Here is an 18,967-nt window from a genome sequence, read left to right as displayed (position 1 = left end):
AGGCTGTCTCCACATGATGTAGCATTGAGCTTTTGAGTTCATGAGTTCAATATTTGTTTTCCCTTATTTACTACAATTGTACAGTCATGGCCTTTGAGGCACAAAGTGTTTATGTTCACAACTTTTCCACAGACTTTCTGTTTGCACTTTTCTTATTGCACTAAACGTGCACTATAACAGGAATGTTCTGCTTTCAATTGTTTTCTGTTATTTTATACTGTTTTCAGTTAAGCTCAGTTAAGTTCTGTTAAAGAAAGATTTATTTTATTCTGTTAAGTTAAGCAGCACAGATTTCAATTAAAAAGATTTGTTATTTTGCACTAAAAAATAAATTGTTGAATAATAATTTGTTTTCCACGTATTCGTATCACTCAAAAACATGCATCGAATTAAATTCAGGTTTGAGTCAAATAATTCAAAAATCGTTTCACACACAAAAAAAAGGCAAAAAAATTTCACCAAGTGGTGAACGCAATTGGGTCGGCCAGCCCTGCCAACTAGGTGTCCCTTATTTTTTTTTCAGGGAGTTGGCAACCCTAGTCTAAATTGAGACCAAAATCGCTTGATGCCAAAGGGTTTGGCATGGGTCTGAGGGGCCTGTGCCCTTGGTCAACAAAATCTAAGATCAAGGGCTGACTTTCAATAGATTGCAGCGAGAGACCTGCTCTGCTACATATGAAACCCTGACCCAGAATCAGGTCTTCTGCTAGTGAACTAGCACTAGGATCTCAGTGCGAGATAGGAGAGGGGCGACCATCGTCAGGCTGCACCCCAGCCCTCTCACGAACGGCTCAACTCACCAACCACAGCCGGCTATTTGGGACCAACCAAAGAGCCAACCTAACCTAACAACATGAAGTCAGCCATTTGTATTTGACTTTTTGATTTTATCGCCATTTGCTGTGATTTAAAGATTTAATCTGACCAACTTCAAATTTACTCAGTGTCATCTTAAGACATTGGAAATGAAAACTTATCGAAGTATTTCGCCAGGGAAGCAAGGGCCTAGTCATCACTGCTTGCAGCTTTAATTTTTATTATTTTAGTTATATATTTGCTCATAATCAATACATTTAATTCATTACATTGTGTCCCCAAAAATCTATACTATAAGACAGGAATAAAATTTTACTGCATGCATTATAGAAAACACAACACAACTGCTTTGAAAAATGAAAAAGTTCATGATTTATTTAAATAAAATCACAAAGATTCAGCAATATGCTATCCAAAATTATCTTTCATCATTTACAAGAAAATTATACACTGACTGAAAATGTATTAATATCAAGTCATTTTGTACATCCATGGTTTGTACCTGTACATTTGTGTTGAATCAAATGTTACATCTTGCTCCACTCAAATACTCTATTACAGTGCATTACATAAAAGTAAGCAGGAACAGTAGCATCAATTAAGAGATGATAGTCCTTTGTTTAGATTTTTCCCATGACATGCTTCTTGGTGTTTTTCTCTGGCTTTATTAATATTATGTAACATTTAGGTGCAAAAATGCAAATTAATAAACCATATGCTGAAGACAAAATTGCAAATATTTCCACAGCTACAGTGAACTTTCCAGGAGAACTGACATATGCTGGGATAAAGGTGATCCAGACTGCACAGAATATCAGCATGCTGAAAGTGATAAATTTGGCTTCATTAAAGTTATCAGGCAACTTTCTCGCTAGAAATGCCAGGACCAAACATATTATTGAAAGAATCCCTATGTACCCAAGTGCTGCATAGAAAGCAGCCTCAGAGCCAGTGTTGCATTCTAAAACTATTTTCTTATTGCTGTATCTGAAAACCATGTCTGGGAAAGGTGAGTTTAACTTTAGCCACAACACACAAATTAGTATCTGAATCAAAGTGCATGAACAAACTATGATCCGTTGCTGAGCAGGACCAAACTTTCCTGCAACTTTGCTGCCAGGAAACGAGGCTTTAAAAGCTGTTACGACAACAATCGTTTTTCCCAAGACGCATGAAATACAAAGTGCAAATGTCACTCCAAAAGCTGTGTGGCGCAGCATGCAAGTCCAGACTGTGGGTCTGCCGATAAAAGTGAGGGGACAGAGAAAACACAAAAAAAGAGAAAACAACAAAAAACAGCTCAGCTCAGCGTTGCTGGCCTTTATCACAGGGGTATCTCTGCAGCAGATAAAGATGGTCATCGTGGCCAGTGACAGAGTGGCTCCTAGCAGTGACACAAATGTGAGAGCTATTCCCATCGGCTCAGAATATGTCAGAAACTCAATAGTTTTAGGAATGCACTCATCTTTCCTGTCATTGGACCAGTATTCCTGTGGACAGGGTATGCAATCTGCTGCACCTGTTGAACATTAACTGAAAGTATGAGTTCTGCATCTGGATGTCACATTTGCAGGAAATATATATCTTCAAATGCAATCAATTAAAAATCAACACCGAATCTATTTAAACTAACACTGATATTTGTATTATGGAAATAAACATATTACACAAATTAAATGCATGTGATAACACTGGATTGTGCATTTTTGGTTTAATATGGCACACATTCTGTCTACCTGTTGAATTGGCTACAGTTCCATCAGCACATGGGATGCAGTCAAAACAGCAGGTGGGTTTTCCCTTTATTTGGGCTTTTCTGGTTCCAATAGGACAAACATTAGAGCAAACTGATTTTGGAACCTGAGAAATAAAGAAATAACACCTTATTCAGTGCAATTATAATGTGACCTGAAAAATGTCATATTGACATTAATGTTTCTACAAGACAAACAGTTAATACAAATATAAGCTTGGTTCATGGAAAAAGTCTTCCTGATTACCATTTTGCCTGTTCGCCACACTATCTTTTTCTCCTGGATACTGAGCTCATAATCACCATTAGCAGCAGAGTCAAAATGACCCAATGCCACATGTTGCACCTGCCCATCTCTCAGCTGCCAGTTAATAATTTCATAAGAAGCAGGAGGGTCACCATTCTCATCAAAGAATACATTATCCCCAAACATATTCCTAAAATTCACCCTTTGTATCTGATCAGTGACCTGAGAAAAGGAAAATAATAGATTAACTGTTAGACATTTTTATGTATTTCTATTAAGGAAAATAAACAGTTTATTCACACTTATATGTTGCTAATTATTACTTGCAGTATTTCTCACCTCATTTAGCTGAATATCTGTTATGTTCAAACATGGGGTCACTGTTTTTTCTCCAGCTGGTTGGCAAAATACTAGCTGGTGAAGAGCATGTGCAATTGCATAAACTGCTTTATACACATTATAAGAAACTCTGAGCTGTGTGACATTGAAGAAAACATCCTTGGAATTTGTTAATGTCTCATTTCCTGTGCATATTACATTTGTTGCCTCGGTGCCTGTGTGTTCCCCAGGCAAAGCAGGTCTACAGCCCACCATAATCTCCCAGAAATCCCTCACAAATGCTGCTGCTGGATCAGTGTAAGGGCTAACGCCTGTAAGGAATGGTTTTAGGTTTGGAATAGCCATCTTCTTCACCACAAATCCAAGGGCTCCTCCATAGGCTTTGTAGATTTCTGGAGTGGAGGGTCGAGTAGCTGTTATCCAGGCCTCACTGCCTATCCACTGAATTCCTGTAATGTTCTGTTTCACAACCTCTTTCATCAAAGGATAAAGGTCACCCTCAGGAACAAAAGCAAGGATTACTTCAACAGTTGACTGCTTAATCATTTCCACAACATGTAGTATTTTATCCATAGTGTATGTCCGTAGAATTGTCCCAACAAATGCAACACAAACACCAAGCTTTTTAACCTCTTCAGTAAAAGCCAGAATCCCATTCCGCCCATAATCATTGTCTGATTGTATGGCTCCAATCCACTCCCATCCAAAATGTTTGACCAGTGCAGCCAGAGCTTTTGCCTGGAAATAGTCACTGGGGATTGTTCTAAAAAATGTAGGATATTTAGCTCTGTTACTCAGACAGGCACATGTTGAGAAGTAGCTTACCTGTAAGAAAAAACACCAATAGAGGCTTTACACACATACACACCAAGCACTTAAAAAGCATCAAATCATCAAACAATGCAATAAAACAGCTAAATAATCTCTCACAACTGGCAGATGAAATGGTCCAAGGGTTCCAGCCACAGCTAAAGACTGAGAAGATCCGGATTCAGCTATGAGGGCAGATATTGCTGGAGGACAAGAGGAAGTTGACTCTGTCTCCTCTAGTCTACTAGCCAGAGTTAGTGCAGCACGCAAAGTATTTGTTGGAGATGCACAAGAGTTGAGGATCCTGTAGCCAAGTGATATGTTTGGAAGGAGAGTAGAATCTTTGTTGATTTCTTCAATTGCAAATATCATCACTTGTGTCCATCGAAACGCTCGTAGGTCAAATCTAAAAAGGTTTTGCAATAGGTTGTATAATAAGAAAGATGCTACTGTACATGTACATATGAGGTTAAGTTTTTAAGATAGTATGAGAAGAGGGAATATAAAGCATGAAAAAGTCACATCTGTTTAAACTTACCCTATGCACTTAACTCCTGGTGGGTCCCTATCAAATGTAGAAGTGCTGCTTATCTCCTTGTTGAAAATTGGGAAAATCCCCCCAATCATTATGTCTCCCTGCTTGAACAAACTTGGCATATCAAACCTGCTGAGGCGTTCACAGCCAGTAGCTGTGTTCAAGCAGATAAACAAATATAAGAGAACAGATCTCTTCAACTCATGCATGTTTGCTCTGCATGTTTTTCAGCGAGACATGGACACTGCTTTTATAACAACTTTGTCAGATGCAGGGAAAAGTACTCCCTTCATAACTGGTTGATTTATTTCCCACAGGGCACATCCATTTTACATTGGTAGGATGATTGCTAAATTCAGTGGACACACATAATATACAAATAATAATACAAATAATATACACACATAATATGCCAAAGGTGTCACATTTTTGGAGGATGTCAAATAAAGCAATGGCAAAAAATGGTTAGTGAGGTACAGCAGTGCAAGCAGGTCAATATTGCATAATAAATTACTTGGGATGATAAACATGACATTCCTGTTTAAGTGGTTGTCAGTTGTTTTAGACATATACATATTGTATGTCTTAGTCATATGGAAAGCTAGAGTACATTGATCAAATCCTACTAAATGCTGCTTAGGCCTACTTTTAAAATATTGTAACCCTGATACAGACTCTTGTGTTTATGTGATATGTAAATGCTGTACACTGGTCTCTTCGTTGTATGTAAAACTAATGTTAAATTATTTAGTATGCAATAATGGCAATAATGACATAAAAACACAATAACAACAATATTTAAATCTATTTTAAAAAGCAATGAGAGGCCTGATAGTAGGGATTGTGCCAGTTGAGATTTTTAAGATAGCTGGTTGATAAGAGTAAGGGGGTCTTTGCATCACAGTATTCCCCAGAGGAAACTTTGGTTAGCCTTTTATGAAAACCATCTAGGTAGAGTGCTAATGCCAGTGTAAGTTTACAAGAAACATCCATGGTGTTGAAAAAGGATACCCTTTTTCAACACCATGGACCTTGACTTAGAGGGCTTAAAACTCATCCTTGCCCAGATGATGAGTTTCTAAAATCCTTGTAGGATCCACCTGCTCCCTGGGACCGATGTTGTCGTGATGGTGAGGTCGTCCATGTATGCTCTTATCGGGGGCTGTCGAACACCAGACTTGGTCAGGGGCCCTCTGCATTCCACCTCGGCTGACTTGACCACCATGTTCGTGGCAAGGGCGAAAAGAACAACAGAGATGGTACAGCCTGTTATTATTCCTTTCCCCAAACGATGCCAGTCTGATGTTTTGGACCCAGAAGTGACCCTCAGCCTGAAATGATTGTAGTAATCCAGGATCAGGTCCTTAATCTTACTGGGAACATGGTGGTGGTCTAATGCGAGCTCGACCAGCTTGTGAGGTATAGACCCGTAGGCGTTGGCCAGGTCCAACCACAACACTGCAAGGTCTCCTCTATTTTCACAAGCCTCTCTGATGAGCTGCGTAACTACACCAGTGTGCTCCAAGCAGCCGGGGACTCCAGGAACCCCGCCCTTCTGGACAGAGGGGTCGATGTAGTTGTTCTTGAGGAGATACTTGGTCAGTCTTCAGGAGACGATTCTAAAAAACACCTTCCCTTCTACACTCAACAGTGAGATTGTCCGGAACTGGTCGATGTTTCTCGAGTTCTCCTCTTTGGGGATCCACACTCCCTCTGCACACCTCCACTGGTCAACAACTCTCCCTCTTCTCCAGATCACCTTTAAGGTCTTCCATAGGTGCCGGAGAAGCTCTGGGCAGCGCTTGTAGACGAGGTAGGGTACACCGCTGGGTCCTGGAGTAGATGATGATCGAGCTGCCTTAATGACCTCCTCCACCTCCTTCAGGCTCAACTCCCTCAGATTGAACTTTGTCGTTGGGGGGGCGGGGTTGATGACGGATCTGTTGGCGTCCAGATCTTGTTCCCTCATTGGGTCGCTTAAGGAGTCCTGGAGGAAGCGATTCACTTCCTCTGTAGAGCACTCAAGACGGCCGCTGCGCTTGTCCCCAAGCTGTCGCTTCGTAAAGCCAAAGGGGTTGGCAATGAACGCTGCTCGCTTTCTGGCCCTCTCTTTTCCCCGCCTCCTGTGCCACTCTGCTCTGCGAAGGGTCATCAACTTCTTCCGCAGGATGTTTTTCAGTTCTGCCAATGCCTGCTTCTCCTCGTCAGTAGATTTCTAGTACTGCTTCTTGAGGGTTCGGAGCTCTTGACGCAGTTGGTGTATTTCATGGTGTACAAGGTGGTCTTGGTACTTCCCTTTTCCATCTGTCCAAATCTCTCTGAGGCATAGCTGACTATGATGGAGCTGACTATGATGGTGGTCATCATGTTAAGTCGACTGTCAACGTCTCCTTTAGCTGTTACTTGGATGATGATGCAAATGCATGCTATGCTCGTAGTCAAACCGTTTGCTTGAGTCGTTACGAACCTTTGGTTCGTCCGATTGGAGATCTCATCCTCCCCCCCTCTCGGGATCTCCTGGGAGTATAACTCTTTAGGGCTTTCCATAGCTTTTTGGGGTTCTTTCTCACGAAAAAGACACAGGCTGGGGTACTAACCCAGACTGTCCCGGGTGCCGTCTTTCCGAGCTGTCAGCTATCTCTCCAGTAGTCGCCAAACTGTTCTTGGTTGTCACCTAGTCTATTCCTAGGAGTCACTGGCTGAGCCAGAACTTTAGTTTACAAGAAACATCACCTGGATGTGCTGGGACGCATCATCAGTGTTGTAACCTGGTGTCAACATGTGTTTCAGGTCTCACAACATATCCCTCGCCCAGGTGACCCGGCCGGGGTTGATCAAGCCCCAACCTGCGTCCCAGCAGCGACCCACGGATCAGCCCTCTTTATCCAAAGCCACCTTGTAGCTTTCTCTGCGGCTTCGCTTGCGGATTTAATGGCCCTCTTTTTGGCTGCTCCTGTCACGCCCAATCGAGAGAGGACTTTGCAGAGTGAACGTCCTGCAAAGCCTCTGCAGCCGACCTCTATGGGCTCGTAGAATGTTCTCCAGCCTCTGCCCCTGCACTCCTCCACTAGTTCCTGGTACTTGGCGCATTTCCTCTCATTAGCTTCCTCTATGCGCTCTTCCCAGGGCACTGTAAGTTCCAGCTTGATCAGGTGTCTTGAAGCTTCAGAGGTAATGATCATGTCCGGCCGGAGCGATGTTGCTGCAATGTGGGCTGGGAACTTCAGCTGCTTTCCCAGGTCGACCTGCAGCTGCCAGTCAGAGGCTGTGTGGAGGAGGCCTGTTGTTGTCTGTGGCCGAGCGCTGGGCTTCTCTCCAGCCTTCACGAAGGGGATTGCCCTCTTCGGAGCTTGATGGTGCTTGCTGGTGCTGATGGCTGAGGCTACACTTTCGGCAACTGCCTTAAGCACCTGGTCATTGCGCCAACGATAGCGGCCATCTGCCAGGGCCTTTCGGCAGCTGCTGAGGAGATGTTCCAAGGAGCTTCTTCCAGAGCAGAGAAGGCAAGAAGGTGTCTCACTCTTCCCCCAAACGTGGAGGTTTGCTGGGCTTGGCAGGGCATTGTAGACTGCTTGCACCAGGAACCGGACCCGATGGAAATCTGCCTGGATGATGTTTGACCAGGTGATCCTGCGCTGCAGCGCACTTTCCCACTTAGTCCAGGCTCCCTGCTGCCGAAGTCCTACCGCTCTGCTCACTCGCTCTTCCTCCACACCAGCTCAAACCTCTTCCTGGAGTAGATGGTGTCTCTCCTTGCCCTGGGTCTTGCTAACTTGGGTCTTTGGGTAGTAACCCAAGCCTTCTCTACCAGACGCCAAGGTGCTCACCAGTGCCTTTTGTCTAAGGCGTGATTCTGCGACTTCCACTGTCTTGTCCGCCCTCCATTTCCTTCCTGTCCTGACCTCTATGCCGGCTGTTAACACTTTGCATTCCCTGTACTGTAGGGCTTTATGCATAAAATATGAACAATTTAGATTGGTCAGTGATGAAATGACTGATAAAGTACATGGCTTTTATTAATCACTGTTAGACTGTTGAAAAATGAACCTGTAACTAATACATCAGCTCTAAAGCAGTTGTCAGTGATCAAAAAGTGAACAAAAAAACAAAACAAAACAAAAACAAACAAACAAAAAACAAAACAAAAAAACATCTGACCAGCATTTCTGAATGGTCAGCAGTAACATTTAGCTTACTTTTCAATGCGGGACCACTGTATCTGGTTCATCATTTCTCAAGCAGTGATGTAGTTAACACAGTGACAACTGCTGGGCAGCACTTGATCAACATTTATGGAAATGATGAAAACTGACATCATGTTTAATGTCACATAAAAAAAAAAAAATATTGTATTGCATTGAAACTTGATGTATACATGTCTACAAATGTGTGGTGCTAATTATCTTCTGCGAGTGACTGTGGCCGAGTTATAACTGTAAGCTAAACTGAACAATACAGCATTTGACTGTGAGCATTATATGATTATAGAATAGACAACATATGCCATCACCCTTATGTGTCCTTGCTGTTTACAAAGCTATATGTGAATTGTGCTATTTACTGATACAGATATTAAATATCTAGACTATCCAAAAGTTTTTCATTACATATCTTTGTAGTGCAGTACCATGTAAAATTGTATTTGTCCACTTATATTTTTCAAAAACTAAATCATGAGACAAACATATTATATATCACTCAATGCAATATTTACTAAGCTCAAATGTAAATAAAGGTTGTTATTTAATGGTGAAAGACAAAAATTAGATGAAATTACGTTATATGAATTGAAGCCCGGTAATGTGATGATGTTTATCAATAATCAAGCCAGATCTCTGACAATTAAATGTATATATATATATTTAATTAAATATTTTGACATCCCCCCAATACAACATTTTTATGCACACAACATAAAAAACACACCTCTCTTTGACATGGTTTTGTTAGAAAAACAAACAAAAACAATTTTTTTACAATGAAATATGCAATCCGAAGTAATCATTCATCATTTATGGGTAAATTATGTACTAAAAGCCAATAAATATGAAGTAATTTGGCCAACCATGACTATTGCTTGAAGTAAATCTTGCCTTTTAAGTGCCATATTTTATATATAGACCATTAATAAATAAATGTCAGAAATGTTACATCATCTTGCTCACTACTCACATACCACATACATTATATAAAAGTTAGCAGGGATAGTGGCATCATCTGCTAAATTTATAATTCACAGTCCTTTGTTCTTATTTTTTCCCATGACATGCTTCTTAGTGTTTTTCTCTGGCTTTATTAATATTATGTAACATTTAGGTGCAAAAATGCAAATTAATAAACCATATGCTGAAGACAAAATTGCAAATATCTCCACAGCTGCAGTGAACTTTCCAGGAGAGCTGACATATGCTGGGATAAAGGTGATCCAGACTGCACAGAATATCAGCATGCTGAAAGTGATAAATTTGGCTTCATTAAAGTTATCAGGCAACTCTCTCGCTAGAAATGCCAGGACCAAACATATTATTGCAAGAACCCCTATGTACCCCAGTACTGCATAGAAAGCAGCCTCAGAGCCAGTGTTGCATTCTAAAACTATCTTCTTATTGCTGTACCTGAAAACCATGACTGGGAAAGGCGGGTTTAACTTTAGCCACAACACACAAATTAGTATCTGAATCAAAGTGCATGAACAAACTATGATCCGTTGCTGAGCAGGACCAAACTTTCCTGCAACTTTGCTGCCAGGAAACGAGGCTTTAAAAGCTGTTACGACAACAATCGTTTTTCCCAAGACGCATGAAATACAAAGTGCAAATGTCACTCCAAAAGCTGTGTGGCGCAGCATGCAAGTCCAGACTGTGGGTCTGCCGATAAAAGTGAGGGGACAGAGAAAACACAAAGAAAGAGAAAACAACAAAAAACAGCTTAGCTCAGCGTTGCTGGCCTTTATCACAGGGGTATCTCTGCAGCAGATAAAGATGGTCATCGTGGCCAGTGACAGAGTGGCTCCTAGCAGGGACACAACTGTGAGAGCCATTCCCATCGGCTCATAATATTTCAGGAACTCAATAGTTTTAGGAATGCACTCATCTTTCCTGTCATTGGACCGGTATTCCTGTGGACAGGGTATGCAATCTGCTGTACCTGTTGAACATTAACTGAAAGTATGAGTTCTGCATCTGGATCTTACATTTGAAGGAAAGTTATACTTTTAAAAGCAATACATTTAACAATGAATCTAGTTAAAGTGAAATTAATATTTTAAACATAGACATGCAAACATTAAAGCCGCTGGAGACCCAAATCCACAATAGCCTTCTAACTATGTAAACTAGGGTCTTATGTATATAATATTAAGCATCTAAAAAGTGTTAGTGATTAGTTAAGATCTATATTCAAAGTATTGTCATTTAAGTTTTTGTAAATGATCCTGATATTCGGTTTGAATTGGATGTGGTTATGCTCTGACATTTATTACAAAATTGACGCTACTAATTCCCAAAACGTTGCTTGCTGTGGTTAATTACCTGCTGTACATATGTACTCTAGTTCTGCTCAAGCAGTCTCAGCTCTTTCTTTCTTTTAGCAACTTTCTTTGTTGTTTATGTGTTATAATGGATCCCACTGCTTTTCTGAGCAAAACATGCTCTACATAGCATTCAAGTAGTATGATTGGCCAGGGGTCCATGCCCAGGTCGCTAACCTGCTATTTCCTAACTTTATGTTCAGGGTATGTCTGATGTTGAGTAATGGGAAACAGTCATTAATTTAAATTTGAGATCTAAATCTTATTCTAAAGGACTATGAGTTAGCAGTTTGAGTCAAGTAGAATATAGGCTATATTATTTGTAGCTTGAAAAATAGCGATATGGGACAGTGAATTTTCCCTTATTCATGGGACCGCTGCTGCTGCCATTCTCATCAAAGAACACTTAATCCCCAGAGTGATTCTGCAGGTGTGCTGGATTTGAGTGTAACTGCGGTAACCAGGTGGAGATAAGCTTTGCACCCAAATTGCTGTCAAAACTTTGATAGACAATTTCAAATTACAATTTTTAGGTAATTAGAAAAGTTGACATTAGAATATTCTTCATTAGAATTAAAATATAAAACATCCCAAGATATAAGAGGAAAGTATGGTTCATACAACATTATTTATAACTTTTTATTTTAACATTTTATCTTTTTTATTTCTTTATTAAGTAGCTTGACCATGTCACGTGATATACTACTTCAGTATACTTTATCAGCAAATAATCCGCTAACTATCCCTGAAACAAATTGGCACAAAAGGTTTTACACTTTGACCATAGACCATTTGTTAGGATTTAACTTGGTCTTTAAAAAAAAAAAAAGAACGTTTTAATAGTAATGAATGTTCTTTTTCACTAACCCTAACCCGTTTTTGCTGATGATTAATGAGACACTCAACTCTTCTATTATATATGTATTTCACTATTTCAAGCCAAATTTCCAGAGAGTCGAAATACATGTAATTACACTTGGGTTATGAATGCTTGGTTTAGTATGGCACACATTCTGCTGATACATGTCTGTACCTGTTGAATTGGCTATAGTTCCATCAGCACATGGGATGCAGTCAAAACAGCAGGTGGGTTTTCCCTTAATTTCAGCTTTCCTGGTTCCTACTGGACAAACATTAGAGCACACCGATGTCGGAATCTGAGAAACAAAACACAGCAAAACAAACACATACCATGTAATTATAGTGCAGCCAAAAAAGTGTCATACTGAGACTTGTGTTTCAACAGGACAAATAACTGAAAAATAATAAGTTTGGTTCATGGAAAAAGTCTTCTTGATTACCATTTTGCCTGTTATCCACACTATCTCTTCCTCCTGGATACTGAGCTCATAATCACCGTTAGCAGCAGAGTCAAAATGACCCAATGCCACATGTTGCACCTGCCCATCTCTCAGCTGCCAGTTAATAATTTCATAAGAAGCAGGAGGGTCACCATTCTCATCAAAGAATACATTATCCCCAAACTGATTCCTAAAATTTACCCTTTGAATCTGATCAGTGACCTGAGAAAAGGAAAACACCATCTGTTACACATTTTTTTATGTTTTTGTTCATATAGTATTTCTATTCAGGAAAATAAACTGTTTATTTACATATGTTGCTAACAATTATTTGCAGTATTTCCCACCTTTTTGGGATTAATTTCTGATATGTTCAAACATGGGCCCACTGTTTTTTCTCCAGCTGGTTGGCAAAATACCAACTGGTGAAGAGCATGTGCAATTGCATAAACTGCTTTATACACATTATAAGAAACTCTGAGCTGTGTGACATTGAAGAAAACATCCTTGGAATTTGTTAATGTTTCATTGCCTGTGCATATTACATTTGTTGCCTCTGTGCCTGTGTGTTCCCCAGGCAAAGCAGGTCTACAACCCATCATAATCTCCCAGAAATCCCTCACAAATGGTGCAGCTGGATCAGTGTAAGGGCTAATGCCTGTAAGGAATGGTTTTAGGTTTGGAATAGCCATCTTCTTGACCACGAATCCAAGGGCTCCTCCAACAGCTTTGTAGATTTCTGGAGTGGAGGGTTGAGTAGCTGTTATCCAGGCCTCACTGCCAATCCACTGAATTCCTGTAATGTTCTGTTTCACAACTTCTTTCATCAAAAGATAAAATTCAGTCTCAGGAACAAAAGCAAGGATTACTTTGACAGTTGACTCCTTAATCATTTCCACAACATTCAGAATTTTATCCATAGTGTATGTCCGTCCAATTGTCCCAACAAATGCAACACAAACACCAAGCTTTTTAACCTCTTCAGTAAAAGCCATAATCCCATTCCGCCCATAATCACTGTCTGACTGTATGGCTCCAATCCACTCCCATCCAAAATGTTTGACCAGTGCAGCCAGAGCTTTTGCCTGGAAATAGTCACTGGGGATTGTTCTAAAAAATGTAGGATATTTAGCTCTGTTACTCAGACAGGCACATGTTGAGAAGTAGCTTATCTGTAAGAAAAAACACCAATAGAGGTAATAAGAAATGTCACACACCAAGCACTTGAAAATCATCAAATATCACAGGAAAAACAATTCAGTAAAACATCTTATTTAATCCCTTACTACTGGCAGTTGAAAAGGTCCAAGGGTTCCAGCCACAGCTAAAGACTGAGAAGATCCGGCCTCAGCTATGAGGGCAGATATTGCTGGAGGACAAGGGGAAGTTGATTCTATCTCCTCTGGTCTACTAGCCACACTTAGTGCAGCACGCAAAGTATTTGTGGGAGATGAACAAGAGTTAACAATCGTGTAGCCAAGTGATGTGTTTGGAAGGAGAGTAGGATCTTTGTTAATTTCTTCAATTGTAAATATCATCACTTGTGTCCATCGAAATGCTCGTAGGTCAAATCTAAAAAGGTTTTGAAATAGTTATAAAATAACAGATATACATGCACATATGAGGGAAGATAATATTAGAGGAGGATGTATGAAAAAATCTGATGGTTAAACTTACCCTGCACACTTCACTCCAAGTGGGTGTCTCTCAAATGTAGAAATGCTGCTTATGTCTTTGCTGAAAACTGGGAAAATCCCCCCAATCATTATGTCTCCCTGCTTGAACAAATGTGGCATATCAAATCTGCCAAGGAGTTCACAGCCAGAAGCTGTGTTCAAGCAGATAAACAAATATAAGAGAACAGATCTCTTCAACTCATGCATGTTTGCTCTGCATTTTTTTCAGCGAGACATGGACACTGCTGTTATAACAACTGTGTCAGATGCAGGGAAAAGTGCTCCCCTCATGAATGGTTGATTTATTTCCCACAGGGCACAGCAATCTTACATTGGTAAGAGGATTACTTCATTCAGTGCACACATATAGAGTTGTGTGCACTATACAATATAGAATCAAATACATTTTTTCTGAAGCTCCTAAAATATGTCAAATCTTGCCATGCCACACATGGGACACATAACATACTTGACAAAAGCCAGAAAGCTAATGAGCAAAAACTGTTTGGACAGTTGCATTGGTCTGAATAAAATGTGTTCTTCAGGAAATACATTTGAACCAAAATGCAAAATGTGATAGAACAGCCACATTTTTTGGAGGATGTCAAATAAAGCAATGGCAAGAAAGGTTAGTGTGGTACAGCAGTGCAAGCGGGTAAATACTACAGTAATAATAAATGACTTGGGATGATACTCTCTACCAGCCTAGCAGTTCACAAAGAAATTTATCATAATCACATACTTCAATACAAGGATGCTCTTTCTTCAGCCAAGACCACTTACTACTCAGACTTAATCAGGACAGCTGATGGGAGCTCCAGAGCCCTATTCTCAACTATCAACAATATTCTGAAACCACCCGTTGCTCTACCACCTCACTTACTCATAGTTTCACAGTGTGATACCTTCATGACCTTCTTCAATGCCAAAATTTAAAATATCCATCAGACACTGATATTCAAATAAGTCTGCATGCTCTCTGCACTCTTTCCCTGCATTTTCCTTCAGCTCTCCGCTCGCCAGCTTCAAACTGCCAACTGTCTCCGAAATTACTGGTCTCATCCATAAATCCAAATCATCTACCTGCCAGTTAGACCCCCTACCTACCCACCTGGTAAAAATCTGCCTACCTGCCTTATCCTCTTTAATAACTGACATCATTCATTCCTCACTGACTTCTGGTGTTGTTCCATCATCACTCAAAATTGCTGCAAAAACTCCAACACTCAAGAAACCTGGTGCAGATCCAAATGACTTGAACAACTTTCGTCCTATCCAAACCTGCCATTTCTCTCCAAATACTAGAAAGAACTGTTGCAGCTCAGGTCCATACCCATCTGTCTGACAACAATCTCTATGAACAATTTCAGCCTGGTTTCCATCACCTCCGCACCACAGAGACAGCTCTAGTGAAAATCACCAATGAACTGGCATGAAACTGGCATCTTACTCTGGGCTACTCTCCATACTGGTTTTCCTCAACCTGAGCGCTTTGACACTGTCTTTCATGACATCCTCTTGGACAGGCTAGCGTCCATTGGAATCACTGACATCCCTATGGCTTGGTTCAGATCATATCTCTCCAGGGGTGTTCCCCAGGGCTCTGTCCTTGCCCCCCTCCTGTTCATTATTTATCTTCTGCCTCTTGCTTACATTCTTAGGAAAAGTCATATTCAATTCCACTGTTATGCAGACGATACCCAGCTCTATCTTTCCACTAAGCCCACTTCCACTCTGCCACACACAGCTCTATCCGACTGCTTACTGGTAATTAAATCATGGTTCTCACTCAACTTTCTCAGACTCAACAGCGACAAAACTGACGTCCTCCTCATTGGTACTAGATCCACCTTAGCAACACCTAACACTTTCTCCATCACCGTCAACAATTCCTCCATCCCCTCAGGTAATTAGCCTGGGTGTCATTCTGGACAGCACATTATCCTTCGAAGCACACATCAATAATGTTAGTCAGTCTGCATACTTCCATCTACTCAACATCAATCGTCTCCGTCCCACACTTATACCAACCTGCACCGCTATCCTTGTAAACACCCTGATTACATCCTGTCTGGACTATTGTAACTCTCTTCTGTTTGGTCTTCCTCGGAAATCTCTTCATAAACTCCAACCGGTCCAGAATGCAGCCACTCGTATCATCACCAGAACTCTCTCTATTGATCACATCACTCCTGCCCTGCAGGATGTACATTGGCTTCCTATCAAATCCCGCATTGACTTTAGGATTCTGCTCCTCACTTTCAAGATCCTTCACAACCTGGTACCATCATATCTCTCTGAACTTTTTCACATCTACACACCGTCCTGCACTCTCTGATCATCTTCTGCCATCCAGCTCTTTGTCTCATCTGCCAACTTAACTACCATGGGGTCAAGAGCTCTCAGCCGATCTGCCCCCCGCCTTTGGAACTCTCTCCCACCAGACATTGGCACTTCTGACTCTGTCTCCACCTTTAAATCCCGCCTGAAAATGCACTTACTCTGAGTGGCATACTCTGTCTCACACTAACTATGAAATCACATTCTTGTTTATTTATTGTACTATTGCACTATGTAGTCACATTCATATTTATCTTTACAAAAACTGCATTTATTTCCACATTAATGTTAGCTGATTTATGTTGTTCGATGTACTGTTGTTGTTGTTGTTTTATGAGTGTTTTGTAAGGTGTCCTTGAGTGCTTTGAAAGGCACCTTTAAATAAAATGCATTATTAGGGCCCAAGCACTACAGTGCGAAGGCCCTATTGTAATCGTAGAGATTATTAAATAAAACAAACGCCTTTTTGACAGCCTAAGCGTGTCCCAAAACTCACAAAAATGTGCACGCACATCAGACCCGGCGAAAAATGTGATATTTTATGGTTCACCAAAATGTCCGTCGCAAAATGGCTCAATAGCGCCCCCTAACGAATATAAAAATGTGACAGACTGATGTACATGAACGAAATTTGGTATATATATGTATCATGTCCAGATGCACAAAAAAGTCTATGGGGGGCCCATGACGTCACTCCAACAGGAAGTCGGCCATTTTGAAAAATATGTGCGATTTTGGCGTTTTCCACGCCTCGTATTTTAACGAACTTGTCCTAGGGATTTTATCCGACTGACTTCAAATTCACTCAGACACATGTTGAGACATTGGAGATGAAAAGTTATCAAAAACTTTCTGATTAGGGATTCGGTTTGGGCGTGGAGGTGCCGACAATTTCCTTCGCCATTCGATCCTTTGCCAAAAAGCAGGAAGTCCTTATAACTCCTACAGACATCGTCCGATCTACACCAAATTAATCATGCACGTAGAAGGTCCCGCCCTGAACACGTCTATGCATCAATACTGTGTTAGCTCCATAGCGCCACCTACTGGATACAATAGCGCACCCTAAAAAATCTAAAAAAAATTGAGCCCCTCAACTCAGATTGACATAGATAAACGAAATTCGGTACTCATATGTATCATGTAAAGACGCACAAAAAAGTCTCTTGGACCCATACCCTCACTCCAACAGGAAGTCGGCCATTTTGAAAAATATGTGTGATTTTGGCGATTTCCACGCCTCGTATTTGAACAAACTCCTCCTAGAGATTTAATCTGACCAACTTCAAATTCACTCAGAAACATCTTGAGACATTGGAGATGAAAAGTTATCAAAAACTGTCTGATTAGGGATTTGGTTGCTTCGTGGCGATGTGAGGAATTTTGCCGTTTCGCCATTTAACAGGAACTGCTGGCCAAATCGGGGTACTGCACCCCGTAGAAGATTAAGGAAATTGAGCCCCTCCCTCCAGATTGACAAAGACAAACGAAATTCGGTACACATATGTTGCGTCTAAAGACGCACAAAAAAGTCTCTTGGACCCATACCCTCACTCTAACAGGAAGTCGGCCATTTTGAATCGAATTAGCGATTTTGCCGCTGTTTGTTTTTCTATTTGACTTAGAAGATGCGTCGCGGATAGTCTCGCTCATTCGTGGCGGGGTAGGGGAGCTTGGGCCCGGTCATCGCTGCTTGCAGCTTTAATTATAATTATTATTATTATAAACATGGCATTCATGTGTGAGTGGTTGTCAGTTGTTTTAAACATACACATATTGTATGTCTTACTTATATGGAAAGTTAGAGTATCTTGATCAAATCCTACTAAAGCAGTTGTTAGTAAAAAGACAAAAATAAAAAAGACAACACAAAAACAACCAGCATTTGTTTATGGTCAGCAGTAACATTTAGCTTACTTTTTAATGCGGGACCACTTTATCTGGTTCATCATTTCTCAAGCAGTGATGTAGTTAACACAGTGACATCTGCTGGGCAGCACTTTATCTACATTTATGGAAATTATTAAAGCTGACATCATGTTTTATGTAATATTAAAAAACTGTAAAATACAAACTTGATTCATACATGTCTATAATGTGTGGTGATAATTGCCTTCTGTGAGTGGCTGTGGCCAAGTTATAACTGTATGCTATACTGAAAAATAGAGTATATGACTGTGAGTATATGATTATATAATAGACAACATCTGGCATTACCCTCATACGCTTTCTTGCTGTTTACAAAGCTATATATGATATTGAATGATATTATTTATATATTAATTCTGATACAGATATTAAATCTCTAGACTATCCAAAAAATAATAATTTTATATATATTTGTAGTGCATGTAAAGTTGTCTTCATCCACTTATAATTTTTAAAAACTAAAAACTAATGAGACAAACATATTGTATGTCACTCACAATGCAATATTTACTAAGCTCAAATGTAAATAAAGATTGTTATTTAGTCTCTGACAATTATATGTATATATACACATATAATTACTGACAGTGCCCCCCCCCCCCCCCTCAGATAAAAGCACTGTTACATGTTGGGAATACAATTTTTATGCACATATCATAAAAAAACACAACTCTCTTTGACATAGTTTTGTT

General features: G+C 40.3%; 2 protein-coding genes and 1 pseudogene across 2 annotated transcripts; all 3 read right to left on the bottom strand.

Moving 5' to 3' along the window:
- Nucleotides 1-1,436: 1,436 nt before the first annotated feature.
- On the bottom strand, nucleotides 1,437-4,607 carry LOC133980127 (extracellular calcium-sensing receptor-like). Its single transcript, XM_062418711.1, has 6 exons — nucleotides 4,504-4,607; nucleotides 4,086-4,371; nucleotides 3,156-3,980; nucleotides 2,817-3,038; nucleotides 2,553-2,676; nucleotides 1,437-2,329 (listed from the first exon to the last, which is right to left on the bottom strand). Exons 1-6 carry the CDS (start codon nucleotides 4,590-4,592, stop codon nucleotides 1,437-1,439), a joined length of 2,439 nt encoding a protein of 812 aa, XP_062274695.1. The 5' UTR covers nucleotides 4,593-4,607.
- Nucleotides 4,608-5,476: 869 nt separating this feature from the next.
- LOC133980960 (uncharacterized) lies at nucleotides 5,477-7,047 on the bottom strand (annotated as a pseudogene).
- Nucleotides 7,048-9,733: 2,686 nt separating this feature from the next.
- On the bottom strand, nucleotides 9,734-14,144 carry LOC133980126 (extracellular calcium-sensing receptor-like). The gene is made up of 6 exons (XM_062418709.1): nucleotides 14,008-14,144; nucleotides 13,617-13,902; nucleotides 12,678-13,502; nucleotides 12,331-12,552; nucleotides 12,063-12,186; nucleotides 9,734-10,647 (listed from the first exon to the last, which is right to left on the bottom strand). The coding sequence occupies exons 1-6, from the start codon at nucleotides 14,124-14,126 to the stop codon at nucleotides 9,734-9,736; spliced, it is 2,490 nt and encodes an 829-aa protein (XP_062274693.1). The 5' UTR covers nucleotides 14,127-14,144.
- Nucleotides 14,145-18,967: the final 4,823 nt, after the last annotated feature.

This window comes from Scomber scombrus, chromosome 5 (assembly GCF_963691925.1).
Source record: "Scomber scombrus chromosome 5, fScoSco1.1, whole genome shotgun sequence".
In the NCBI taxonomy this organism is placed as follows: domain Eukaryota; kingdom Metazoa; phylum Chordata; class Actinopteri; order Scombriformes; family Scombridae; genus Scomber; species Scomber scombrus.
The sequence above is the reverse complement of the archived record's forward strand: the minus strand, read 5'-3'. Positions and strand labels throughout refer to the sequence as shown.

What these genes read in the sequence shown, in the direction of transcription:
- LOC133980127 (XM_062418711.1), bottom strand. Translation starts at nt 4,592, where the DNA reads ATGATTGGGGGGATTTTCCCAATTTTCAACAAGGAGATAAGCAGCACT. An exon ending in GACCATTTCATCTGCCAGTT is followed by an intron (nt 3,981 to 4,085) that starts GTGAGAGATTAT and finishes TTTTTCTTACAG; the next exon opens with GTAAGCTACTTCTCAACATG. An exon ending in AACTGTAGCCAATTCAACAG is followed by an intron (nt 2,330 to 2,552) that starts GTAGACAGAATG and finishes CAACAGGTGCAG; the next exon opens with CAGATTGCATACCCTGTCCA.
- LOC133980126 (XM_062418709.1), bottom strand. Translation starts at nt 14,126, where the DNA reads ATGCCACATTTGTTCAAGCAGGGAGACATAATGATTGGGGGGATTTTC. An exon ending in GACCTTTTCAACTGCCAGTA is followed by an intron (nt 13,503 to 13,616) that starts GTAAGGGATTAA and finishes TTTTTCTTACAG; the next exon opens with ATAAGCTACTTCTCAACATG. An exon ending in AACTATAGCCAATTCAACAG is followed by an intron (nt 10,648 to 12,062) that starts GTACAGACATGT and finishes AATGTTCAACAG; the next exon opens with GTACAGCAGATTGCATACCC.